Consider the following 27,990-nt stretch of genomic DNA (forward strand, 5'->3'; position numbering starts at 1 on the left):
TGAAAATAAATTAAATTATATCAAAAATACAATTTCCAAACTATAATATTCTAAATATATCCTTTGCCTTTTAACTGATTGGAAGTTTAGAAGCTTAAAGAATTAGATACATAACACAGCACACAATATTTACAAAAATAATTTTAGTAAAGAGATTGAATGGGATTGAATGTATTAAAAAAACTCACCATTTGCTTGCTTTGTTGTCGTAGTGGACAGGACAGGTCAAGCTGTGGGTCTCTGTGGACAGGCAGCAGTGATAGGCGTGCTGGAAGTGCGCAGACAAATTTGACTAGAACTCTTTCTACGATGGGCATTGTGTTGGTTGGACACGGTTGATTTCCAACACTTATTGATAAAACCTGATGAAAAAAAATTCAAATGAGATCTCATCATCTTTTTTCACATGTAGATTCATTATCAGTATGCCCCCACTGATTTCCAGAGAGAAAAAATGTGATTGAGGGGGTATCAAATCTTTATTTGTGCTTCAATCCTACTAATTCTTCAATTTAATACCAAAGAGAAAATAACATGGCTGTCCACATGAATACACTATTAAAAAATAATTGCTGGACGAGAAATAAGTTTATTTGTGCCGATAATGGACATAATCTAGAAAATTAATCTAGAAGATTAAATCTAATTTAAAACTTATTGGGAATGTAATGTTTATTTGTAATGTATTCTTTAATATAAGTGTAAGCATTTGCTGAAATAACAGGTCATTCAAAAGAAGTTAGTTTGTTTCTTTGCATGCATTTCCTCCTAAGAAAAATGGAAATGTACAGTATATTTGAAAAAAAGACAGATCTATTTGCTTGAAAAGTTACTCTTCTTGGTTCTCGGACAGGTGAACGAAAATCTGGAACATGAAACTGTGTCCTTCAAATTTTTATCAAATGGCATTTTATTTAGGTTTGAGAGGTGACATAGTATGGAGGCTGGGGTTTGCATCCCAGATGGTCTGTACTTGGAGTTTGCACATTCTTCACATATCAGCCTAGGTTTAATCTTGGTGCTCTGGTTTGCTACCACAATCCAAAGACTTGTGGGATAAGGCCATGTCACATTGCACAACTTTTCCAGAGATTTTCAGTCTTAGCCTTCCATTTATAATATATAATCTTAATGAGTCAGAGGCAGTTGGCGGTGCTCTCTCTTGAAGATAGTCACGTAATGTAAGATGGCCAGCAACTTACTCCCACTAGTCTGTGACTTGATTTAGTCTTTAATTGTGGAGTGGGCTTTGTATGCATAAGAGTTGTCAACCAATTAATGCTTATCAGAAAATAAAATGCATAGAATGCAGCAACGAGGAATAAGAAAAACGGGATATTTGGACCTCACAAACAAAAGTATAGCTTGCCTGTCTAATGATGTGTGTTTTATGTCAGAGGGGAATATTTTTGTACACTGGCTATTTTTACATGTAAAAGCCAAGAGATGAAGAAGCAATAGGCACCCTTTGTTCAGACTGGGGTGATATGTGAAAAGGCAAATTTCCTGAATAATTCTGTTACAGTTATTGTGATGGCTGTCTACAGCATCTAGATGTTTACCTGTCTTGCAAAAGAGTCACCTCTGCTTTGAAGATCAGACTGCTTTGATTGGCGTCTCATCATCATACAATATTGCAATACAGAACTGTCTGCTTCCTTTGAAAATTAACACGTTCTGAGGACAATGATTTCTAAACAGCATACTGTGGTATGTGTCCTTCTTAATAGCTGGCAGCAATACTATTGTTTAACAAATGAAAATATGGGAAATTGGTATGTATCGTTGTTTAATTGATCATAATGTTGATCTAGGCAGAGACTGAAGCAATTATATACTTCTGGGCAGTGGGTGGTGTAGGTAGAGATGGTCCCCAAGAATGCTGCCAAGACCACATGGAGTGCATGGACATGCAGGTAGGTGGGTACGGCAGATGAGGGTATGTGAATGACAAAACGAGAGGCACGTGGTTGATGACACCAGCCTCCAGGGAGGAAGAGACAGCTTCATTAGAGATATGCCAGTTGTGGGTCCAGCGAGAGAGGGAAGACTCACAAGAGGACTGAGTGAAGCTGGTGGACAAGTAGCAAGGTGTACCTAGGTTGTCGTAGCAACATGAGGAACCCAGGAGTGAAAAAGAACACGCACTCCACGAGGGACAGACGCCCACAGTCAGAAAGACTTCTGTTATGAAACAAGCATTCGGTAAACAGAGTGCCTCAGTGGAACTCTGTGGTAACATAGCGAGCAAATAGGACTGCTCACCACCAAAGGCTGCATCCTCCACTGTTATGTTTTAAAGAACTTTTAGAGTGTGAACTGTGAGCTTTCTAAGTTTTTTTGCACCTGATATTTTAGATTCTTATCTGCTTTTATCTTCTTGGTACATTTTACATTGTTTACTGTAATAGAAGTTACTGTGTTTTTTTCTTAAAATTGCTGCCATGTCTTCATTGTGTGTTTACTTGCTGCCCAATTTAAAGAAACCAGTGTACTATTATCTTAAAATTTCGAGAGTTCCCAGACTCTAATATAACTGGGTGGCATATTCAGATTAGGTTAGATGTATGTTTAGGTTAGATTACCTATAAGTGTGAAATGGACACCCATCCTAATTTATAAACCATAACAAAATTGAAAAGAGAAAAAACAAACGGCAGAGACTGCTGCTGAACTCAGCAAAACTGTTAATCCTTTGTACAGCGTTGGTTTCATCAGCAAGCGCGTTATTGGTGGTCACAAAAAGGGGGTGAGCACAACTGTGCTGGAAAAGGTTGACATTCAGACAATAAATGTCACGTGGGCAGCAATTTTCAGTCATTTAAATTGACACGGTCCAGCGACTAGATTGGTTACTGTGGTCAGCAAATCTTATATACTCCAAGGCATGAGCTCTAGGTGGATTGGTATGGCTAAGTTAGCCCTAGTGTGAATGTGTGTGTGCATGTGTTTACCCTGCGATTGACTGGTGCCCCGTGCAGGCATTGTTCCTGCCTTGCTCCCAATAGTTTGCTGGGATAGGCTCCAGCTTCCCAACAACCCTGTTCTGGATAAAAATGGATGGTGTTTTACTCTGTCCACATTTAACTTCTCCACTATTTACAGTTGGGCGGCATGGTGGCACTGTGGTATCACTGCTGCCTTGCAGTAAGGAGACCTGGGTTCGCTTCCCGGGTCCACCCTGCGTGAAGTTTGGATTTTTCTCCCGTGTCTGCTTGGGTTTCCTCCCACAGCCGAAAGACATGCAGGTTAGGTGCACTGGCGATCCTAAATGGTCTTCACTAATGTGTGTGTGTGTGTGCGGCCTGCGGTGGGCTGGCGCCCTGCCCAGGATTTGTTCCTGCCTTGCACCCTGTGCTGGCTGGGACTGGCTCCAGCAGAACCACGTGACCCTGTGTTAGGATATAGCGGGTTGGAAAATGATTGACTTGACTATTTACAGTACGATTCTTTTACACCTTCTGTCTTTGTTAGTTCCAGAAAATGATTTAAAAATTTGTTAATAGGGTTAAGAAAGTAGTATGAAGTTCATTTGAAATGCAAGAGACCTCTTTACAGTTAACATATCTTTCTAACCAGCACTGTATGAACCTGAAATCAGTTGCACAGTACACTAAATTATATCATAGGAATGGGGGCCATTGTTTACCATTATTAATATTTTGTTTCTTAGATGTGTGAGCATGTTGTGTATGTTATGTCCAGGCAGTAGTAGATTAGGAATTTCTGGAAAAAGAAATATAAAATCTGGTATTGGGTTACAAGTAGTTGGGTACAATATGGAGCAGTTGCACAGAGTGAGTATGCTCTTGTTGTTCCTTGCCAAGACCTAGCAAACTGCATTCTTTTACTTTTTTATTATTGTGTTTAATCCAGTGGCAGATTGTGAAGACCAGAGTCTATCTCTGCAAAATCAGGCATACCGCAGGAGATACTTCTGGGAAGGTTGTCAGTCCATCACAGGCCACGCTTATAGAGACGGTGGAGGTTAGGGCAACATGTGAAAAGCTGACACAAAGTGGGAAAACCCAAGTCAGGATTCAAACATAGCATTCTGGAGTTGTAAGGTGTTAGGAATTCATTAAGACCATGCAATTGTTATGCACAATATTTTGTTATTTTGATTGTAGAAACATTATCAGATATATTGTGACACCATTTTGTTTATCATCTTGCTGCCATTTTGTGGATTTGCATAGCAATGTCTCCTGTTGCTTGCACACATGCTACTGTTGGTTCATAATCTTTGATGCCATTGCCACGTTACCTATAAAAGATGGCAGTGTGTAGTCTGAATTTTAAAATGAATACAGATTAAAGAAGCAAACTCATTAATTATGAAAGGACTTTATGGCTATGTCTCATACAACACCCTGTTTATGCCAGGATTACACAATTTCAGCAATCTTACAGAAGACAGACTAGCAAAGCACTAAAGCATTATGGTCATGATTAAATGAAAAATAAGTTTGTCATTTGTTTTCAGGTTTTAGTCTTTTTTAAATGTTGTAGCCCTTTTTTGCTGACTTGTCTACTCTAAATAATAAGACAACTTGCTACTTTTTTTTATCAAGATCTAAGCTTGCTGGTGATCTTAGGCAGCTTTATTCAAAAAGAGGCACGGGTAGATTGACAGCTGCTGACTCCATGTCTGTTATGGTTCTACAAGTTTAGAAAGTTATTTTAATTCAATTCAGTTCAATTTATTGGAATTATAGTATATGATACAGTACAATGAAAAGCATTTGCTTCTGGTTTGGTTGAAACTGACACATCAAAAATGAAGTGACAATACATTGTATCATGTGACAATATAGTGTAGTAGACACAGATTATTCTACAAGTCAACAGCCAAAAAATACATGTAAATAAGCTGCACAACGGTCAAAAACACTGAATGAGTAGTGCAAAGTAATTGGTACTGCTGGTGCTTACTGTACTTCTTTATAAAATTAACGAGAAAATTTTAATTCCAGTCAGCAGGAGATGTTTGCATAGTACGTGAGCATAGTACAACAGAGACATATATGGCGAAATAGCAGACCACAGCAGGAGCAAGAAAAATCTGAAGGCACATGCACAGTTCCTCATCTCTTTAGCTGTCCTAAAGGCAAAAAATGCAGCTGATGCTAGTAAGAAAATATAAAATGACAAGGAAGCAGAAATATATCTTTAATCTTAAAAAAATGAATTCCATGAGCAAATATAAGATGGATAATTTATCAGGTTACAAGGGACAACATCTATGTATTTCTGCATAGCTGTCTTCACACTATGAACTTTATTTAGCTATCTTAGTTCTTTCTCAAAATTACCATGGACAAAAGGGGCATATGTAACCTTTTTCCATTTTCACAACATACATTATTTAAAATTATTTTCAACTGGCAGTCGCTTTCTCCTTACCTGTTCTCCCAAAGCTCGGCACGTTGCTTTGACCCAGTGCTGAAAATAGTTTCTTGATGTTGGAACAAATATTGACAAGGCAACACTTTCTGGAACCTCTGCGCTGAGGTTCCTAAAGAATCTGGAAGGTTCTAGAACCCATGGCTTTGGACCGCCTTCAAAAAGCATATCCTTCGATGAGGCCAGAGTTACCAGAGCAACAGAGGGAGGATCAACAGCCTAATTGTAGCAGAAATAACACAAAAATATGTTTACAAGATAGAATCACTGTCACTGAACATATCTAGCCATATGTTATTCTTCTGGAAATTCAAACTGTAAGGGTTAGCCGGCAGAACGACCCAGTAATGGAAGGATGGGGGAAGGCAGCTAATCAAGGACGATATATGGCAGCTTCCCTGGACTGCGTGTCCCAGATGCCCGCAGGGCACTATGGGACTTGGAGTTCGGCAACACAGCCCTGCTGGGTACCGTGGGTGCTGCCAAGGGACACTGTGGGAAAACAAATTCTCGCCTAGCCCAGAAGTACTAATGGACTATGACAACGGATGCCCCGAACTACTTCCAGGCTGATTGAAAACCTAAATTCTCCAGCTGACCCGGAAGTGCTGGCAACTAATGTGGCAGGAAGAACAGAAGCACTTCCGGGTCCAGGACTATATAAAGGACCCAGCAAGGGAGCTGGAGTTGGGAGGAGTGTGACAGAGCTTGCTGGGAGATGTAGTGGAGAAAAGTATTGTGTTTACTTATTACTGTATTGCCCGTTTGCTGTGGCTGGGGTGCTACAGAGGAAAAAAAAATTAAAAGAATACTTCTTGGTGCTTTTAACCTGTGTCAGTGTCTGTCTGTTGTGTCTAACAGGGCAACAGTGACCCCTGGTGTTCACAAAACTTAACTAAAATCTGCAAAGGCCTATGGGTCATGTTAATTCTGCAACTAACATACCTACTTGCTGTTTTTTGTGGAAGCTTGCAAGATACACTTGTCCACATCAGATTAAGGTAATGATTGTGCTTCCCAACAACTTCTTTTATTTATTTTATTAAAATCAAGTAATATTCCATAAAAGTATGTCAAACTTAACAAAACTAAGTTCACCCAAGAGAAAGAGAGCAAGGCCAACAGCCAGAGCAAAACTTTAAGAGTTGGAAAAAGGGGGAGAAAATCCTTTCCCCCAATTTAAGTGCCAGGTTTTAAAAGTTTTACACAGATCCTCTAAATGAGAATTTGATTTTTTCCAGTTTCAAATAATATATAACATCAGTTACCCACTGACTTAAAAGAGGAGAGTTAGGATTCTTCCAGTTTAGCAAAATAAGTCTACTTGCCAATAGTGAAGTAAACACAATTACAGTTTGTTTGTCTTTCTCCGCTGTAAGCCCATCTGGAAGAACACCAAACACAGCTGTTAATGGGTTAGGAGGGATTGTGACACCAAGGCTGTCTGATGTTAATTTGGTGCTGGCCCAAAGCATGTGACCCACTGAGGCTGGAAACTGATTGTAGTGTTCACAGATTGGATCATGCCCTGGAAACATTTTGGACAATTTTCCAGATGCTTGATAAAATACAGTATTTTAAGTTGAATAACTGTGTGCTTTGCGCATATGGAGTTTGAGTGAATTGTGTAAATAGCTGCCTTCTACTCCTTTTCTGAAATGTTGAGTAAGAAGATACTTTTCTCACTGTACTCTGGAATCTTTGAAAGGAAGGGACTTTAAAATGCTTTTATATATTATAGAAATGCTGTCTGAGTCCTCAAGACTGATTAATATTTATTCTGGAACAGAAGTATGTTGAAGGTGAGGCAAATTGGGAAGATTTTGTTTAGCCAAGTTTCTAATTTGGAGGTAGTGGAAGAACTGTATTGATAGAATGATACACTTGGAGTGTAATTGTTCATAGGATACAAAGACGTTGTTTATGTACAAATCTCAAAGTGATTTAATCCCGTATGTTTTCCAAATATTAAAAACTATGTACATTTGAGACAGTGGAGAAAAGTGATTATCGTGCAGAGGTGCCACAGATAAAAGCATCTCTGTCTTGAAGTACTTCCTACATTGGTTCCATATTCTGAGTAAATGAAGCACAATTGGGTTGCTAGTATAATGACAATAAGACGTATTTACTGGGGTACAAAGCAAGGAACATAAAGAAGTACTGCAGGGTTTAATTTCTGTTGTGTGCCAAGCCTGTGTGTGTTCATCTATTTTTGTCAATGTCCAGGTTGTATATTTGCCGCCCAATGATAAAACTGAAAGTTAAGTAGAGTTTTAGGTCTTTGTAGGGTCGCCCTTCGGATGCGTGAATATTTTGAATTCCAAATAAATGAGGTTATGATTTAATCTAACTTCTTAAAAAATTATTTGTTAATGTAAATAGGAATGCTTTGAAATAGAAAAACAGGTATAGGAAGGATATTTATCTGGACAATATTAATTCTTCCAGCTAAAGTGAAATGAAGGATTGACCATCTATGCAAGCCTTGGTTAAGTTTTTCCATGCAGACAGCATAAAGAGCTTTATGTTTACTTGTGATGTTTACCCCGAGGTATTTAAACTGATCTGCGATGATTAAAGGGAAGGTGTTGCATCTAATATTGTGTGCTAGAGAGTTCAATGGAAAGAGCACACTTTTATTCAAATTAATTTTGAGTCCAGAAAATCTTTTGAAATTCTACTAGTGCTGTTAGGACTGCTGGCACAGTATTTTGTGGATCTGGATATATGAGGGTACCCAAAAATAACCGGAATTGAAAAAAAAAAATTGTTTTAATAATTTTTACTTAATGAAACTTTAGTCTCCTTCAAAGTACTCTTCATGTGAATAAATGCACTTTTCACAATGGTTTTCCCACTCTTGGAAACATTTTTGGAACTGCTGAAAAGGAATGTGTCCAATGCCTGCAGTGATTTTTTTCTTTGATTTCATCCATGGTTCAAAAATGCTTTACTTTGAGTTCTTTTTTCAAATGCGGGAACAAGACAAACTCGTGCAGAGCAAGATCAAGTGACATTTCCCATCATTTGAAATGTGAAAACCACTCATAGACCTGTGTTTTACTTAAAGGTTCCTCTTTAAAAGCAGTTTCAAGTACCACAACTGTTTCAGTAACTGTCGTCCCTAAGAGAAAACAAAATTTAATGTAGATATTATGATCACCCATTACAAGAATAGCAGAACACGTTTAATAAGGACCCAGAAAAACTGACACGGAAAGCCATATGAAAAATACAGAGCAATGCCATTTGGCAGACTGACACAGAATACTGTTAAGTATGCTACACCTAGCAGTGAAATTCGCAACTAAGTCTAGATTGCGCACCAGATACAGATTTCGATTATTTTTGGGTACCCCCTTGTATATTCTCTGAGGCTAGGGATTTGCACTGGCAATCGGAAGGTTGTCGGTTCAAATCCCCTAAACGCCAGAAGTGACTCTACTCCATTGGGCCCTTGAGCAAGGCCCTTAACCTGCAATTGCTCTGTTCTGGGTATGATGTTAATCTGCATCCAGCCCTGCATGTAGGCCCTCCAACCTGAAAGGAAAAACCTGGGGGTTGGTGCCAGAATTGACACTCTAGCCACCATTAAAAAAACTCACACTGGTTCCATTCCATCTGAACTAGTGTGGTGCTGAGATGTCAACCATTGCATGGCTGCACTCAGGTCCTATTCTGGGATCCTGAGTTGGTTTGTCATGTGGTGGGTGCGGCAATGCACTGTATCAGCGCATGCTCCTAACCTCTCTCTCTCCTTTCGTATATAGTACCATATTATCTGCACATAGTGATATTTTCTGTTCAAGTCCCTCTCTGATAATCCCCTTTATTTTATAAGCATTTCAAAAGTGAACTGCCAGTGGCTCCATCCTGGGGAAGCGGAAGTCAGCAAATCTTACCACTACGCCATGGAAACTATTGTCTTATCGGACCTTTTGTGAAAGTGTTTATTTGATCTTTGGACTTCAGGCTTCACACATTATATAATTTATGCCAACATTTTGTCATTTACTACTCAAATATGAGAAACGTTTCTGTTTTAACAATGTGTTTACACAGATTATTGTAGAAACGGAACACACATGAAATGCATAACGATCTAATATTTCCACTCTAAAACTCCAGCACTTCACTCCCAGATAATCAATCAAGGCATGAGCTGAGAGAACATTGTGCATGTTCTGCGTCTGTGGGGGGATGGAATAGTAGGCTGCTTGCTGCCTGTCTTTATCGGCACATTTACAAGACAAAAGACGCTGATGGAGAGGTGTTTAAGGTGGGCCGGATCTACGAGTTTTTTCGTAGGCTCTGGTAATTCTAGTGTTAAGGAAGCACTTTCTCAATCCTTCTAGCTAGAACATTGCAGAGTATCTTAACATCATTATTCAGATGTGAGACTGGTCTGTATGATTCATATTGTAATAAGGCCTTATTTTGCTTAGGAAAGAGGGTAATTAATGCTTGGCAAAAAGTTTGACTTAGAATTTTATTGTCTCTGACTTCTGTAAATGTTGCTAATAAATGGGAGGCTAGCATAATTGAAACATTTTTATAAAATTCGGCAAGGTAGCTATCAGGGCCTGCTGCTTTCTCATTCACATGCATGGGAGGCAGCTAAAGGGCCTGAATGAAAGTAATTCCATTCAAGACCAAGGGGTGGCGGTGTGCACTAACTCTTTCTCTCACTTCTCTGTAGACCAGTTACAGGAAATTCTGCCTGGCCCTGATGACGTCAAGTCCAGTCCTGAGCCTAATGACATCACTTCCGTTTCTGGCCATACTGATGACGTCACTTCTTGTCCCGGCTCCAAGGACACCACTTCCAGTTCCAGCCCTACTGATGACGTCACTTCTGGTCCCAGGCCCAATTACATCACTTACGGTTCAGGCCCCACTATTGACGTCACTTCCTCTGGTCTCCCTTAAAGCTTCCATCTTTGTGCCAGCAAATTAGTTCAGTTGTGGATTCCAATATTTGTATGAATCATTGCATTTATTATCCATTTGCAGCCAGCAATAATATAAGGGAGGCTACCCCAAACCTTTTTTTGTGTGCTCTTTTGTGTGAAAAAAATAAAAAATTGGAGTTTTGACACAGAGCAGCCATTCCAAAAGCAGAACTTTTCCTTGCGGGCAATAATAGGACACTGGCTAAGGCCAGATCAAAACACTGCAGGTTGCCTGCTACTTACTTTTAAGTAACCTACCTTAATACTTAACCCAGCTGGTCTGGGGACAGCAATTTGAAAATATGCAAAATATAAGGTCTTGTACTCTAGGAGCCAAACCCAGATGGATTATGTCCCAAAAAGTCTGCCTCCCAACTACAAACTGGAGCCTGCGTTTAAGTCCCCGAATCTGCGGACACACAATCTAGTCGGGGATGAGGAAGAATGCAGTTAGAGGGGTAAGGAAGGGTGGTGTGCACTGACAAATTCCCTGGTGATTCAGCATAGAGGAGTGGTGATTATAAATGGTTTTTAAACTGAGGCCTTATTCGATTCCGACAGCAAGATTTCCATTGTCGCCGGCCGTTATGCAATACCGCAACAATGGCTAAAAATTAAGACTAGTCTAACCTGCATCCACAGAGAAACCCGCTGGTGCAAGTCCGCCACATGTATAATCAGTTGCGAAGGATGCTAAAAAAGTTGTTACGGTCCTTCCAAATCCACCATTCCTGGTGATACTGGGGCAGGACTGGTCTAAAATTAAAAGCGTTTTTTCACCTTCCATTCCTAAGTCAAATTTGGACCTAATTATAGATGATCTGTCTCATGCTGCCTCCACGTCTTGTAACCAGTCGGTGGGGAGAGAAGATGCTGCCACTCAGTGTGAAATGGGCATGGGCAGAAATGTCATCAACCAATGCCACGAAAGAACGGGAGGAAACCACACCACTTGAGGTTGGTCCTGACCCTCTCACTGTGTTACAGTATCAGTTTTGTGAGACATTGGCTTCTTTTTAAAGGGAACAGTGGAATGATGAAAATGCAGTCGTTCTTCTCAATGGCCAATGCACTCATCAACCCATGCCACAAGGTCCTCATTTTGTTTTAGAAAACAACCTTTTGTATTGGGTAGTGGAGCAAGAGGAAGAGGTGCGGAAGTTGGTGCTTATACCATGGACTTTCTGGTGGCAGGTTTGTGAATGAGCACACGCACACCTCCTAGGAAGCCATTTGGGCCCCAAAAAAACTTTGGAGTGGATTAAGCTTCGATTTTATTGGCTGGAAATTAATGATGAGGTTCATCACTTTTGCATGTCCTGCCCAGAGTGTCAATTGCGAGAAATTCCTAGGAGTGACTGAGCTCCTTTTGTTCCCATTCCCCTAATTGATGTCTCATTTGTAAGGATTGTGGTGGACTTAATGGGACCCCTAGAACCCTCTGTTAGAGGACATAAATATATCGTAATCCTTGTGGATTATGCTACCTGATATCCCGAAGCTGTTCCATTGCACTCAGCCACTTCTAAAGCCATTGCAGGGGAATTGGTAGGGGTCTTTGCTCAATTCAGTTTCCCTAATAAGTCCTGACGGACCAAGGGACACCTTCAATCTTGGAGACATTTAGGGAAACAGCCAAGAAGACCGTGGTGTATCATCCTCAAACCGATGGTCAAGTGGAGAGGTTTAATCAGACTCTCAAACAAAGGTGTCAACGAGGATGGAAGAAACTGGGAGCAGCTCCTCTCCCTCGTCCTTTATTGCATATTGGCAAGTCCCACAAGCCTCTGCTGGGTTCTCACCTTTTGAATAATTGTATGGATGACAACCCCGTGGCATATTGAATATTTTAAAACAAGGATGGAAAGAAATCCTCTTCTCTCTACAAACATATTAGAATATATCACGCAATTACGCTATAGATTTGAGAAAATTCATCCACTTAAAAGTCACATGGAAGAGGGCACAAGCAGTACAAGCACGATATTGCGCCCAAGGCACGTCTCTATGGGAATTCCACCCAGGAGATTGGGTCATGGTCCTTGTTCTTACCTCCCATTTTAAGCTACTAGCCCACTAGCAAGATCCATATGAAGTTAAGGAGAGGAAAGGACTCATTTGGTGAAACAACCCAATCATCGGCTGAGCGAACAGGTATATCATGTGACTCTGCTGAAGCCGTGAAAGGATAGGCATCCCGATCCCTCTTTCTGTTATCCCCTCACTCTTTGCTCACAAAAGAACCTTAACTTTGGTGCAGATTTAAGTCCCAAACAGAGACCGGAGCTGGAAGCAGTTATTCTGTCCACCCCGGAGGTAGTGAGTGAAACACCTGGAAGGACCCATCTTATTGCGCACGATATTGTGACAGAACCTGGGGTTATAGTTTGGGAATGCCCATATTGACTTCCCATTGCAAAAAAGTGCTGAAGTGGAACTTGAGATCAAGCGCATGTTGGAACTAGGAGTGACAGAAGAAAGTCATAGTCCCTGGTCCACTCTCATAGTCTTGGTCAGTTAGCCTGATGGAAGCCGGAAGTTCTGCAATTAACTTCCATCAACTTAATCAAGTCTGGTCAAGTTATTGACCTCCTTGAGAAGCTAGGACAGGGCTAGGTATTTGACCACTCCTGACATACGTAACTAAGGGGTACTGGCAGGTTCCTTTAATGGACTCTGCAAAGATTAAGACTATTTAGCAACCCTAGTGGGCACTGGCAATATCGTATCCTTCCATTTGGGTTACACAGGGATCTGTGACATTCCAGCGCCTGATGGTCACATAACTCAGATAGTGCTGCCTACCTGGATGTCGTGGTCATCTATTCCAGCACGTGGGAAGAACACCTACAGCAAGTCCAATTGGTATTATGGCCAAACATTTAGGCTGCCTGGTGGGTCAGGGTACCGTGAAGCCACAGTGCTCCAAAGTAGATGCCATACTGAAATTGACCTGTCCGCGAACCAAGCGACGGGTCCAAGCCTTTATTGGCTTAGAAGGGTACTACTGCTGGTTTGTACCCTGATTCTCTGTGAGAGTGGCGCCCTTGACTGATTTGACAAAAAAAGAGGGCCCCAAACAATGTGGTATGGATGGATAAGACAGACGCTGCATTTAGTGACTTTAAGTAGGCCCTTATATCAGCACCAATCTTGAAAGCTCCTAACTTTTCTTTACCTTTCATTCTCCAGACAGATGCTTTGGACAGAGGCCTGAGTGCCATGCTGAGCCAGAGCATCGATGGTGTTGAACACCCCGTTCAAAAGCTGGAAACTGCTGTAACGAGAGACCAGGTATGCAAAAGTGAAAAGGGAGGCCTTGGCGATCAAATGGGTGATTATGCAACTGAGGTACTACCTCTTGAGCTGCGAGTTCATCTTTGTTACAGATCATGCACCTTTACAGTGGATGGCACAACATAAGGAATTAAATCTGCAGGTCACCAGGTGGTTTCTTGGCCTACAGCTGTACAAGTTTTCACTTGTTTATCATTGAGGCTCTCTCCATGCCAATGCTGATGCACTTTCTCAGGTTTATGACCTCTTGGTAAGGAATGCCCAACCCAATTCCATGCCAGACCAAGAGGTGGCGGTGCACTCTAACTGTTTCTCTCACTTCTCTGCAAAGTTGTTATGGGAAATTCCGCATGGCCCTAATGATGTCACGTCCAGTCCCAGCCGCAATGACACCACTTTAGGTTTTGGCCCTACTGATGACGTCACTTCCAGTCCTGGGCCCAATTACACCACTTTGGTTCCAATATTGACGTCACTTCCTCTGGTCTCCCTTAAAGCTACCATCTTTGTGTCAGCAAATCAGTTCAGTTGTGGAGTCCAATATGTTTGAATCAGTGCATTATTATCCATTTGCTGCCAGGAATAATATACAGGTGGCTGCCGCAAACCTTTTTTTGCATGCTCTTTTTTTGTGTGACTCTGACAGTATCTAGTAATTCTGAGAGTGCCACAGGTTTATCCAATTCCTCTGCACTGAGAGTATCTAGTTGTGGTATCTGTAATGCATCCAAAAAGGCATTAGGTTGTGTCTTGTTTTCTTTAACACTAGAATCCCTGAAGCCTATGAAAAAAGTCATAATGCTGGTGCACCTTAAATTACTTTGCACCTATTCATCAGCATCTGTGTTTTGCAAATGTGTCAATCAGCACAAGCAGCAAGCAGTCTGCTATCATATTTCCCACCGATACAGCTGAGGTTCTTCCAGCTGAGGTCTTTTTATCTGGGTGTGGGGTGTCTGGCAATGTTTTGTTGAGAACTGTGTTTTGAGTTACTTCAACCAGCAGCTAAATTCACACATTATACACTTCATGTCAACATTTTGTCATTTTTATTATAACATGAAAAAAAGTTTCTGTTTTAGTTATGCGTTCAACATTTCTTGCCTCACATTTCCTGTCATGTTAAATTTACCCAGATTGTTGTAGACATGGAACACACATGAAATATATATATTCCAAATAGTGATGTATTATTTACCCTCTACAATTCCAGACACCTCACACATAAAAACACTTGAGCTGGGAGAACCTCAGAGGCATCGGTGGGGGATAGGATAGCAGGTTGCTTGTGCTGATGGACACATTTACAAGACAAATACACTGATGACGAGGTGTGAGGGAATTAAAGGAGGCCTGACATTATGACTTTTTTTCGTAGGCTTCAGGGATTCTAGTGTTAAACTGGGTAGAATAAATAAGGGATTATAGTAGTGTGCATGTGTGCATTATACACTGCTCACAAAAATTAAAGGAACACTTTAAAGAAACACATTAGATACATCAGATCTCAATATGAAGTTGGATATCTATACAAATAACGACAGGGCAATGTCTTAGGAACAAAAGGATGGCATTTCCTCCCAGATCTGTATGAGGGCATCCCTGAGCTGTTGTACAGTCTGAGGAGCAACCTGGCGGTGCCTAATGGACCGAAACATAATGTCCCACAGATGTTCTATTGGGTATAAGTCAGGGGATCGTGAAGGCCATTCAATTGTTTCAATTCCTTCATCCTCCAGGTACTGCCTGCATACTCTTGTCACATGAGGCCGGGCATTGTCGTGCATTAGGAGGAAACCAGGACCTACTGCACCAGCGTAGGGTCTGACAATGGGTCCAAGGATTTTATCCTGATACCTAATGGCAGTCAAGGTGACTTTGTCTAGCTTGTAGAAGTCTGTGCGTCCCTCCATGGATATGCCTCCCCAGACCATCACTGACCCACCACCAAACTGGTCATGCCGAATGATGTTACAGACAGCATAACATTCTCCATGGCTTCTGCAGACCCTTCAACGTCTGTCACATGTGCTCAGGGTGAACCTGCTCTCATCTGTGAAAAACACAGGGTGCCATTGGTGGACCTGACAATTCTGGTATTCTATGGTAAATGCCGATCGAGCTCCACTGTGCTGCGTCCACTAGAGGACGTTGGGCCCTCAGACCACCCTCAAGTCTGTTTCTGATTGTTTGGTCAGAGACATTCACACCAGTGGCCTGCTGGAGGTTATTTTGTAGGGCTCTGGCAGTGCTTATCCTGTTCCTCCTTGCCCAAAGGAGCAGATACTGGTCCTGCTGATGGGTTATGTACCTTCTATGGCCCTCTCCAGCTCTCCTAGAGTAACTGCTTGTCTCCTAGAATCTCCTCCATGCCCTTGAGACTGTGCAGGGAGACACAGCAAACCTTCTGGCAATGACACGTATTGATGTGCCATCCTGGAGAAGTTGGACTACCTGTGCAACCTCTGTAGGGTCCAGGTATCGCCTCTGACACTGACTGTAGCCAAATGCAAAACTAGTGAAGAAACAGTCAGAAAAGATGAGGAGGGAAAAATGTCAGTGGCCTCCACCTGTTAAACCATTCCTGTTTTAGGGGTCATCTCATTATTGCCCTTCTAGTGCATCTGTTGTTAATTTCATTAACACCACAGCAGCTGAAACTGATTAACAACCCCCTCTGCTACTTAACTGACCAGATTAATATCCCATAAGTTTCATTGACTTTATGCTATACTCTGATTAAAAAGTGTTCCTTTAATTTTTTTGAGCAGTATATTTTTATGGTCTATGATTTTGTCTCTGTCTATGTTGGTAATTACTGGTATTGCATTGCAAACTTTCTGTTTGTGGATTTGTTGAGCTTGATCTTATTGGTCTTTTCACCGTGTTCATAGTAATGCTGTTGTGATTTAAAAATGAGCTGTTCCATTTCTTTTGCTGTCAAGAGGTTCAGTTCTGAATGCAAATCCTGTTTTTTCCTATAAAGTGCCTCATTTGGAAACATGGCATGCTCTTGATCTATTCTGGTAATTTCACTGATTAACTCTGATGCCTTCTTGGTTTCCGATTTATTTTTTTGGGAGATATATGAAATAATCTGTCCTCTTAAGAAATCCTTCAGAGTTTCCCAGAGTATTCCTGTAGAGACTTCTGAGAGTGTATTCGTCTCTAAGAAAAAGCTGTGTGGCACTGGTGGCACTCATAAAAAAAAACAACATTGCATAACAATAATTTCAAAATTTGAGTGTAAAATAAAAATCACAAATCTCAGATCAAAGCGGAAGTACGTACTTCAGGTTTCCAGAAAAAAATTAACATTTATTAAATTTGGAATGCATTAAATAGGCTAATGTAACATTGAAGCAGGAAAAACTGGCTTGCACTAAACATCTACAGTATTATGAAAAACATGCACATTATTTTCATTTCTGATTAGTGGGCAGCATTGCAGGCTGTATGACAAAGCTGATTTCACAGTAAAACTGCTATGCAGTCAATAACAACATTTGTCACTGCAGCCCCCAAAAGTGTTTAAATGTGAATAGATCGTCAGTCTAAAAAGACAGTTTTGTTTAATACCCAAAACAATAAAAGTGCACATAACAAACAATAGCATCTGTTAATTATGTGTGTAAAATACACTAATAGTTTAAAACACTACACAAAGAAAACAAGTTACTGCTATTTGACACTGAGTTTAAACAGATTTGTATCAAATTACTGTTGCTTTCAATTTTTGTAACTTAATGAAATGGAATGGAAACCATTTTGAAATGGTAACTTTGCTCTACTCACATATTACACAGCTCAACAAAGTACAAGTAAATTAAACAGATCACTGTTCTCTGTATTAATGAAGATTTTGCTCCCATTACTGTATTTAATGGCTTATACTCCTGACCCATTTTATCCTGCAGTGTGTGCTTACAGTCCATTCATACCACTCATGTGTATAAAGGTACTTGGAACAAGAAACCATAAGCAGGATTTCAAATCCTCATTAAAGCTTAATGTTTAGCTTTTCTCTGTAGTAATTTTTAATTGACTTTTAGCTCATACCAAAATACATTTTATGGCTCAAACCAAATTTTTTTTATGTGTTTTTTTGTATTGTCAAATAGAAACCAAAAAAAACTGACACATTTTAAATTGAAACATTTTTGCCCCATTATAGAGATGAGTTAATAATTAAAACTGCCTTAAAATCTGTTAAGATAAATTGCTTTATAAACACAAATGCAAAATGCTTGCACAATATGTCAGGCATCTGCTTGTCAAAGCCACACTAGGGTTAAGAAGGGGGCAGAAGGCAGAGAGTCAATAAAAAAAAAAAAATTACAAGAGACAATCCATACTCTACTAATAGAACTAGCAAATGTGCAACTTGGCATCTATTAGGGTGTGTAATCTATATGCTTAAAATAAGAGCGGCCAATACTAACAATAATATTGGTAAGCAATTAACACTCGAATCCCTGAAGCCTATGAAAAAACGTATAATCCCAGCCCATCTTAAATTCCTTCACACCTTTCCATTCAGCGTCTTTTGTTTTGTAAATGTGTCAATCAGCACAGGCAGCAAGCAGCCTGCTGTCCCATCTGCCGCCCCTGACCCCTGCTTGACGGACCTCAACTCGGGCAAAAAGTTCTCCCAGCTCAAGCCAAGGCTCCTTATCTGCGTGTGAGGTACCTGAAGGTGAATAGGGTTAATAATACAATATATCGTTATTTGGAACACATTCATTTCATGTGTGTTCCATGTCTACAAAGATCTGGGTAAGTGTAGGATGAAAGGAAATGTGAGGCAAGAAATGCTGAACACATACCTAAAGCAGAAACGTTTTCCAGGTTATACTAATAATGACGTGAAGTGTATAATGTGTGAAGACTTTAGTCTAAATATCAAATAAACATGTGTACTTTTATTTAAGAATATAACCAAAGAAAAAAAAGCATTTGATTTACAAGTTACTGTCAATGAGTTAAAAACCCAAGCTCAAATGTCAATTGACAGGATCTTGATATGTGTTCTTGAATGGTGTAGAAATAAGAACTGTTAGCTTGTAACTCAAAGGTACTAATGTTAACAGAGGGCTGTGCACAGACTGATAGGATATGACAGTCAGTCAGTATCCAACCCGCTACATCCTAACACAGGTCATGGGGGTCTGCTGGAGCCAATCCCAGCCAGCACAGGGTGCAAGGCAAACATACACACACACCAATCACACACTAGGACAATTTAGGATCGCCAATACACCTACAGTTGTGTTTGAAAGTTTGTGAACCCTTTAGAATTTTCTATATTTCAACGTAAATATGACCTAAAACATCATCAGATTTTCACTCAAGTCCTAAAAGTAGATAAAGAGAAACCAGTTAAACAAATGAGGCAAAAATATTATACTTGGTCATTTATCTATTGAGGAAAATGATCGAATATTACATATTTGTGAGTGGCAAAAGTATGTGAACCTTTAGGGTTAGCAGTTAGTCTGAAGGTGGGTGTTTTCAATCAATGGGATGACAATCAGGTGTGAGTGGGCACCCTGTGTTATTTAAAGAACAGGTTCTATCAAAGTCTGCTCTTCACAACACGTTTGTGCAGGTGTATCATGGCACGAACAAAGGAGATTTCTGAGGACCTCAGAAAAAGAGTTGTTGATGCTCATCAGGCTGGAAAAGGTTTCAAAACCATCTCTAAAGAGTTTGGACTCCACCAATCCACAGTCAGTCAGATTGTGTACAATTGGAGGAAATTCAAGACCATTGCTACCCTTAACAAGAGTGTTCGACCAACAAAGATCACTCCAAGAGCAAGGCGTGTAATAGTCAGCGAGGTCACAAAGGACACCAGGGTAACTTCTAAGAAACTGAAGGCCTCTCTCACATTGGCTAATGTTCATGTTCATGAGTCCACCAACAGGAGAACACTGAACAACAATGGTCTGCATGGCAGGGTTGCAAAGAGAAAGCCACTTCTCTCCAAAAAAACATTGCTGCTTGTCTGCAGTTTGCTAAAGATCACGTGGACAAACCAGAAGGTTATTAGAAGAATGTTTTGTGGACGGATGAGACCAAAATAGAACTTTTTGGTTTAAATGAAAGGCGTTATGCTTGGAGAAAGGACAACACTGCATTCCAGCATAAGAACCTTATCCCATCTGTGAAACATGGTGGTGGTAGTATCATGGTTTGGGCCTGTTTTGCTGCATCTGGGTCAGGACGGCTTGCCTTCATTGATGGAACAATGAATTCTGAATTATATCAGAGAATTCTAATACATCTGTCCATGAACTGAATCTGAAGACAACGACCCTAAGCACACAAGTTGTACTACCAAAGAATGGTTAAAGAAGAATAAAGTTAATGTTTTGGAATGGTCAAGTCAAAGTCCTGACCTTAATCCAATCGAAATGTTGTGGACGAAATGTTGTGGAAGGACCTGAAATGAGCAGTTAATGTGAGGAAACCAACCATCATCCCAGAGTTGAAGCTGTTCTGTACGGAGGAATGGGCTAAAATTCCTCCAAGATGGTGTGCAGGAATGATCAAAAGTTACCGGAAACGTTTAGTTGCAGTTATTGTTGCAAAGAGGGGTCACACCAGATACTGAAAGCAAAGGTTCACATACTTTTGCCACTCACAAATATGTAATATTCGATCATTTTCCTCAATAAATAAATGACCAAGTATAATATTTTTGTCTCATTTGTTTAACTGGTTTCTCTTTATCTACTTTCAGGACTTGAGTGAAAATCTTGTTTTATGTCATATTTACGCAGAAATATAGAAAATTCTAAAGGGTTCACATACTTTCAAGCACAACTGCAAATCTTTGGGAAGAAACTGGAGCAAACCCACACAGACACGGGGAGAACATACAAACTCCACGCAGGGAGGACCCGGGAAGCGAACCCAGGTCTCCTTACTTTGAGGCAGCAGAGCTACCACTGTACCACCATTCCACCCAGGGTATGACAGGATATTGGAAAAGTTATCCCTGACTTCCATGTTTTGCAGTACAGGGCTTACTTATGGCATAATTGGAGGTCCATGTCCTGATATGAGGAACTGCAGGAGGAATGCAGGCAGTTCTGTGGCAGCAAGACGGACTACCTAAGGGGTATTCATTAATTAGGAAATATTTTCAGGGATGACATCAACAGGAATTGCTTTAAGCTATCACAACCACACTGAACTATTAAATAAAAGAGTCAGATGCTGAATGGGACAAGGTGATAACCTGGAAGAGAGGCAGTTTGGCCAGTTTGATTATAGACACAGGGAGAGAAAGAGAAGCAGAAAGAGTTTGGGAGGAGAGCTACAGAGCTGTGCATGTGCTTGTAGTCATCAGATTGTTTAGGTCATGTTTGGTTTGGCCTGTTGTTCTGCTTCTCTATATTTTACACTTGACTATTCCCTCGTTTGTGTCTTCTTTGAAAAATACACCATTAATTTTTCAAAAAGAGGTTGTTTTTTGGCAATATTTGTTCAGGTTATGGTAGCATGCTCAGGTTCCCATGTGGCAAAACATTAAAAAATTAATTATCTGCATTTAAAGAATAAAAGCATAAGATATTTGCTGCTTAGCTTGAAGGCATGTTAATTGAAACCATCAGTTGTTGATTTTGTCCTTGACTGCATTCAATGTCACGTTCCAGAATTACAGGGGAGGTAAATTACAAGTTCCAGTGCGATTCTTTTAACTTTGTTTTCTTGGAAGATGCAGCCGGAAATAGTGAAAGCTACCAAAGCTGCTTGGTAGTTTTTAGTATTTGATATTTGTATTACGAATAACTCCTCTTCGTTGTTGCATTGAAGGTGGGAACAATACATCTAAACTTTGAGATACTGATGGGTATTCTCCAATTTCAAATCAGAGAATATTCAAATTATCAATGGGTCATCCTACAGATCTCTCTGGGAAACACCTATGAAACAGCGTTGAATAGGCTGCTCTGGCCAGTAAGTAAACTCAGGGCCTCATTCCTGCTATGGCACAGTGAATCATATCTTTATTTATTTTAGCCTTTTGAACTTACCAAATGAGATATCAAGGAAGTGTATCAATACGGCCTAGTCTTCACACTCTTGTCAATCCTTGTTCACCTTTTTCAAGTCAGGATTTGAAAGTATTTTACTGCTTGGTAAATGATTTCATTTATTTATCAACATATTGTCTGTGTAAAACGAAATTTTCTGTATGTTGTCGGAGATGGCTGGCGGGGCGACCCGGCCGGGATGCCCAGGAGGACCGGAGGAAGACTTGCACCTTTCCCAGACCATGTGGGGGCGACCGCCCTGGTACCTTTGGGGGCCACGGGTACAGAGCTTTGAAGCTCAACCCTGTAGGGGCTCATGGTCACCACCTGGGTATGCCTTTGGAGCCCTGGACCTCAGCACTTCCGCCACACCTGGAAGTGCTGGGGGGGAAGAGGACCAGGGACACCCAGAGGGCTTCCGGAGATGCAGCCGGCACTTCTGCCACACTGGGGTGTGTCGGTGAAAGATTGCCGGGACACACCTGGAGCACATGCGGGGGATTATAAAAGGGGCCGCCTCCCTCCATACAATGGCTAGAGTCGGGTGGAAGACGGATGAGGTCTTGGAGGAGGCAAGGAGGCATGTTTTTTCCAATGAGTACCACCACAAGTGACCTAGGTCACTTTTATGCTGTCTGGTTATAAAGTGTGTAAAGCATATAACACTTTACATTATGGCAGCCATGGCCTATAAGACCACAGTATGTATGTCATAGTGCTTGAACATCCATCCATCCATCCATCCATTTTCCAACCCGCTGAATCCGAATACAGGGTCACGGGGGTCTGCTGGAGCCAATCCCAGCCAACACAGGAACCAATCCTGAGCAGGGTGCCAACCCACCGCAGGACACACACAAACACCAAGCACACGGGGAGAACATGCAAACTCCACGCAGGGAGGACCCGGGAAGCGAACCCAGGTCTCCTAACTGCGAGGCAGCAGCGCTACCACTGCGCCACCTAGTGCTTGAACATTACTTGCAAAAAAATGGACTTTACAAATACTAGCTTTTTAGCAATAAATGAAAATATATTTAAAGAAGGTTTCTTGTTTGGACTTTTGTTCTGTTCCAACTATGACTTTGGCTTTGTCCTTAAACATTTGAGTGAATGATTTAACATATTTCTGTGTAATGACCTTAGTTTTCCATAATTACAAATCTTTTCTTTGCCCTTTAAGAAAGATTGCATTAGATATTTGCTATGCAATCAATGAAGGTGACCAACATGTTCTACTTTTCAATCCATTGATCATGACAAGTACTACCTTGCTGATTGTAAATCAACATTCACCTAAAATTTTTAAAAGCTTGGCTCAGCTTACCCAGCTTAAAAGGACAGAGCTCAAAAATGAACAAAAAAGAGGCAAATCTTTCTAGAGGATATACTCTGCAATACCTCTATCTATGGGTCTTTTTATAGTAAAGGGTGCTTGAGGACAGTTTTAAGAAGGTTTACACTTTCAAAAGTAATAATTTAAAGTACATTACTCAAAACAAAACTATTAGGGTTCACTAGAAATGACACAAGTTTAAATCCTAAGGCAGTTGAAAGCTGTTAGAACTGTTATGATTTTACCAGGACTCTGTTCTTGCTTTCTGTTTTATTAACATGTTTTTAAACATGTGTTTTTGTGTATTCTGTGCTTTTTTAATATTAGAATTCCATGCGAGTTCATTTTTAATTTGGATTTTTACAAAGTTTAATTTTGTTCACATCATGGTCAAGTGACCATGACAGTCACCCTGATGACAGAAGCGATGCTATAAATAAGTGACGGTCACATCATGCACCATCTCACAATAAATACGCTATGTTCAAAATTCTCTTTTAGTGTAGTTAACATCACTTGTAAGCAGTAGGCCCTAATGCTGGACTTGTGAGTTTAATTTTGACTTCATTTTGACCGTACATTCGGTATAACAAAAAATTGCCCAATTCATTTTTGATCTTTTGGTTTTGATCCTTTGCCTTGCCTTGCCTGTCTAAATCTCTGTCTTGATTAACCATCTCCAGGATATTTAATATCTCAAAATAATCCTAGGACATGTATTGTTATACATTAATAGTCAAAATTAAAGAACAAATGACATTTTTGTAATTTGCAAATTCACTTCTTATCTGAATCAAATTTTTTTCTCAACATGAATAGAAGTGACATATTATAATCATATTTCATCAGTAAAAACTATTCCACATCTTAAAAGATTTAAACAAGATAACTGAAGAAAGTCAGTGATCAAAGATAGAGGATGAGTTTTATTACTTAACAGATGGTTGTGATCTGGCAATGCCTACACCAACCAAATGCCTAATTTTTTAGGCATTTTGCATGATGACGTGCCACTGTAGGGTAACTGAAGCACTGCGACGATGAAGGCTGATGGGATGATTCTCTCAGCCATTGGAAGAGAAGCTGGTCATTCCAAGAGTGCAATTTCTCAAAATATTGAAGCTGTACAAAGAAACAAGTCATTCAAGTCTCAAAAAAGGCATCCATAAGACAAGTAAATGAGAAAACAGGAGGATGCAGAGAAACAGTTAGACACTGCACCTGGAATTGCCTGTCAATTCAGTACTGAACAGGGCAAGAATTTCTCTCAACATAGCTTCTCATTGAGAAATGAGGCTAAATGCCCACTCCACAGTGACCAAGCCTCTCATCAGCAAGAACAATAAAAAAGCTAGACTAGCCTCTGCTGAGAAGCATGTTGTGTGGAGTGAGGAGAACTAATCCAAAGTTAATTTCAGTGACAAAACCAAGTTTAATTTAATTAATTCAGATGGGAAACATGTTGTTAAGTGACGAACTGGGGAAAGACTGAACCCAAAATACTTGAAGAAGTCAGTAAGGTTTGGAGGAGGAAGTGTCATGGTGTTGTGCCTCTCATACAGCATGCATAATATGTATCAAAACCTCCTTTGGCAACATGTGGTTCCATCCCTGCAAGCATCACTCAATCAGCCAGCCATTTGTATGCATGACAAAGCCCCTTGCCACACTGCAAAAGCAAATCTTAAAAGCAGAGAATATTGAAGTGATGAACTGGCCAGCCCAGAGTCGTGATCTGAACTCTGACTCTCAGGAAGATACTTAGCAACATAGTTACAGCAAAGAAGCCTGCTACAGTTAACAAACGTGGAAGAAGCTGGGAGACCACTGGAACAAAATCAAGTCAGAGCCAAGCAAAAAACAGGTCATGTCCTGTTGGTGCAGAAATGCCAAAGTCATTGGAGCAAGGGCCTCTACACTCTGCACAAAATTTTGAAAGATATAATCACCAAAAAAGCACTGAATTTTTTTTTCCAATACAGATGTAACAGATCTCTAATTTTGATAACTACTTTTCCAAAATTAAATGTTTTTTTGTTGAATGTATTTTTTGCCTGAAACATCCTAGTAGAACAGCAACTATACCTTCAGCTACTGTGACTTTAAATTTTGAAGCAGTGACAGTCACCAATATATGAAAGAAAGAGTTTTTCATGAATTTTTCTCTTAAATTTGTTTACTAGAACATTAGAACAATTTAGATGAGGGAGGTCGGAATTGACCCTCTCAGCCATCTGCAGTTTTAATGTTTTACCTGATATCCTGAAGCTGTTCCATTGCACTCAGCAACATCCAAGGTTATTGCTTAGGAGTTGGTAGGGGTCTCCGAGAAAGTCAGTATCCCTACAGAAATCCTGATGGATCAAGGGACACCATTTACCTCAGAGAGATTTTCAGGGAGACTGTCAAGTTACTAAAAATAAAATATTTAAAGACCTTGGTATATCATCCTCAAACCAATAGTCTAGTCGAGAGATTTAATCGAACTCTCAAACAGATGTTATGTAGAGTAGTTAACGAGGACAGAAAGAACTGGGATCAGTTCCTCCCCCACGTCCTTTTTGCATATCAGGAAGTCCCACAGGCCTCTCTCCCTTTGAGTTATTATATGGATGACAACCCAGAGGTACTGTATATTAGATATACTAAAACAAGGTTGTAAGGAAAAGGCCCTCACCTCTACAAATATACTTGAATATATTGCACAATTATGCGATAGATTTTCAAAAATTATACCTGTTCTAAAATCATACATGGAGAAGGTGCAAGCAGCCCAGGTCCGTTGTTATAACCATGGTACGTCTCTTCAGGATTTCCGCCTGGGGGATCGAGTCATGGTATTGGTGTCTACCTCGCACTCCAAATTACTGGCACATTGGCAAGGCTCTTTTGAAGTTAAGGAGAGGAAGGGGCTAGACAATTATCTGGTTAAACAACCAAATCATTGGCCCAGCAAGTGGATTTATCACGTTAATTCGCTGAAACCATGGAAGGAAAGGGACCCATATCCCTCCTCTAGACAGCCCTGCTCTCTCTTCACTCATAAATTAAACCTTAATTTTGGTGATAATCTGACTTGCCTACAACGACAGGAGCTCAAAGCAGTTATCCTGTCTGTCCCAGAGGTAGTAAATGAGAAACCATGATGAACCTCCCTGGTTGTGCATGACATTGTGACGAAACCCGGGGTAATAGTCCGAGAATGCCCACATCGACTCCCCAAAGCAAAAAAGGCAGAAGTGGAGCTGGAGATCAAAAGAATGCTGGATCTAGGTGTGATAGAGGAAAGTTATAGTCCCTGGTCCAGTCCAATCATTTTGGTCAGAAAGCCAGATGGAAGTTGGAGGTTTTGTAGTGATTTCTATCGGCTTAACCAAGTCTCCCAATTCAATGCATATCTGATTCCGCGAGCTACTAGAACAAGCCAAACTTTTGACTACCCTAGATATGACAAAGAGATACTGGCAGGTTCCCTTAACAGACTCTGCCAAGGAAAAGATTTAACAACCCTAGTGGACACTGACAGTACCATGTTCTTCCATTCGAATTACATTGGGCACATGTGGACAAAGTGCTCCATCCTCATAATTTGTATACTGCTGCCTATTTAGATGACGCTGTCATTTATTCCAGCACATGGAGAGAACACCTACGGCAGGTACGGGCTGCACTGCGGTCACTAGCAGAAGCCGGTTTTCATATCAACCTGAAGAAATGTTACTTTGGATTGGTCAAAGCCAAATATTTAGATTACCTGGTGGGCTGGGGTATAGTAAGGCCACAGTGCTCCAAAATAGATGCCATTTTGAATTGGCCGCATCTGATGACCAAGAGGCAGGTACAAGCCTTTCTCTGCTTAGCAGGTTACTATCGCTGGTTTGTATCCCGTTTTTCTGAGAGAGCCATGCCCTTGACGAATCTTACAAGGAAGGGGAAAACCGAATCACATTGTATGGGATGATACAACAGAAGCTGCATTTAGTGACCTCAAACAAGTCCTTACATCAGCTCCAGTGTTGAAAGCACCTAACTTTTCTCTACCTTTCATCCTCCAGACGGATGCTTCACACACAGATTTTGGGGCTGTGGTAAGCCAAAGTGTTGACGGAGTGGAACACCCCTTAATGTACCTGAGTCAGAAACTGTGAACTGTCTTTGAACTTTTTGAGTGCACACACAGTAAAGCGTTCAGCTGACCTACAACTCATTGTAGAATTTCTGACTGTGGAGTGGGAAGCTTTGGCGATTATTCAGCTGAGTACTACCTCTTGGGGCATGAGTTCACCCTGGTAATGGGTTGCACAGGGAATCGAACCAACATGTCATGAGGTGGTTTTTTAGACCTACAACTTTTACAAGTTTTCGGTTGTTTATCGTCAAGAAGTACTGCAAGCCAATGCCGATGCCCTTTCTTGGTGCCATGACCTCATGGACAGGTATGCCCGACCCGATGGGTCTGGGCTGAGGCGGGGGGACCGTGTCACACACATACGAATAGGAGGGAGTTGAGTGGACCAAGTGGAGGTAATTAGACTCCAGGCCAGGGGGTGGTGGGATGCGCTAAACCTACTTCTGTTATGTCTGCAGGCCAAATATGGGAAAACCTGCCTGATTTAATGTCACTTCCATTTCTGGCACCACTATGGACGTCACTTCTGGTTCTGGTACCACATGACACCACTTCTGGCTTCAGATGACATTACCTCCAGGCTTTGCCTTTAAATCCGCTATCTTTTCCTAAGTCAAAACAGTTCAGTCTGGAACTCAACCTATGCATATCAGTGCTCATTACAAGACCCTTTTGCAGCCAGGGATAATATATGAGTGGCTCTCCCAAACCTTTTTCTGTGTGCGAGACTATTTCTTTCACACAGCCTAGTCACTCTTTTCATGATTTTTTCTAATGCTGATATGTCCTTACAGCGCTACAGATGAGGCATCAACAATGTGA

General features: G+C 40.7%; 1 protein-coding gene across 1 annotated transcript in view; it reads right to left on the reverse strand.

Annotated features, from left to right (window-relative positions):
• LOC120540473 (nuclear pore membrane glycoprotein 210-like) overlaps positions 1-27,990 on the reverse strand; it is a 319,549-nt gene that overhangs the window by 161,287 nt on the left and 130,272 nt on the right. The window contains exons 15-16 of the mRNA XM_039771311.1: positions 5,407-5,625; positions 189-362 (exon numbers count right to left, since the gene is read on the reverse strand). Of these exons, the coding sequence (XP_039627245.1) occupies positions 189-362; positions 5,407-5,625 (393 nt within the window). The remainder of the gene's footprint in view (positions 1-188; positions 363-5,406; positions 5,626-27,990) is intronic.

The sequence above is a fragment of the Polypterus senegalus genome, chromosome 12 (genome assembly GCF_016835505.1).
Source record: "Polypterus senegalus isolate Bchr_013 chromosome 12, ASM1683550v1, whole genome shotgun sequence".
In the NCBI taxonomy this organism is placed as follows: Eukaryota; Metazoa; Chordata; class Cladistia; order Polypteriformes; family Polypteridae; genus Polypterus; species Polypterus senegalus.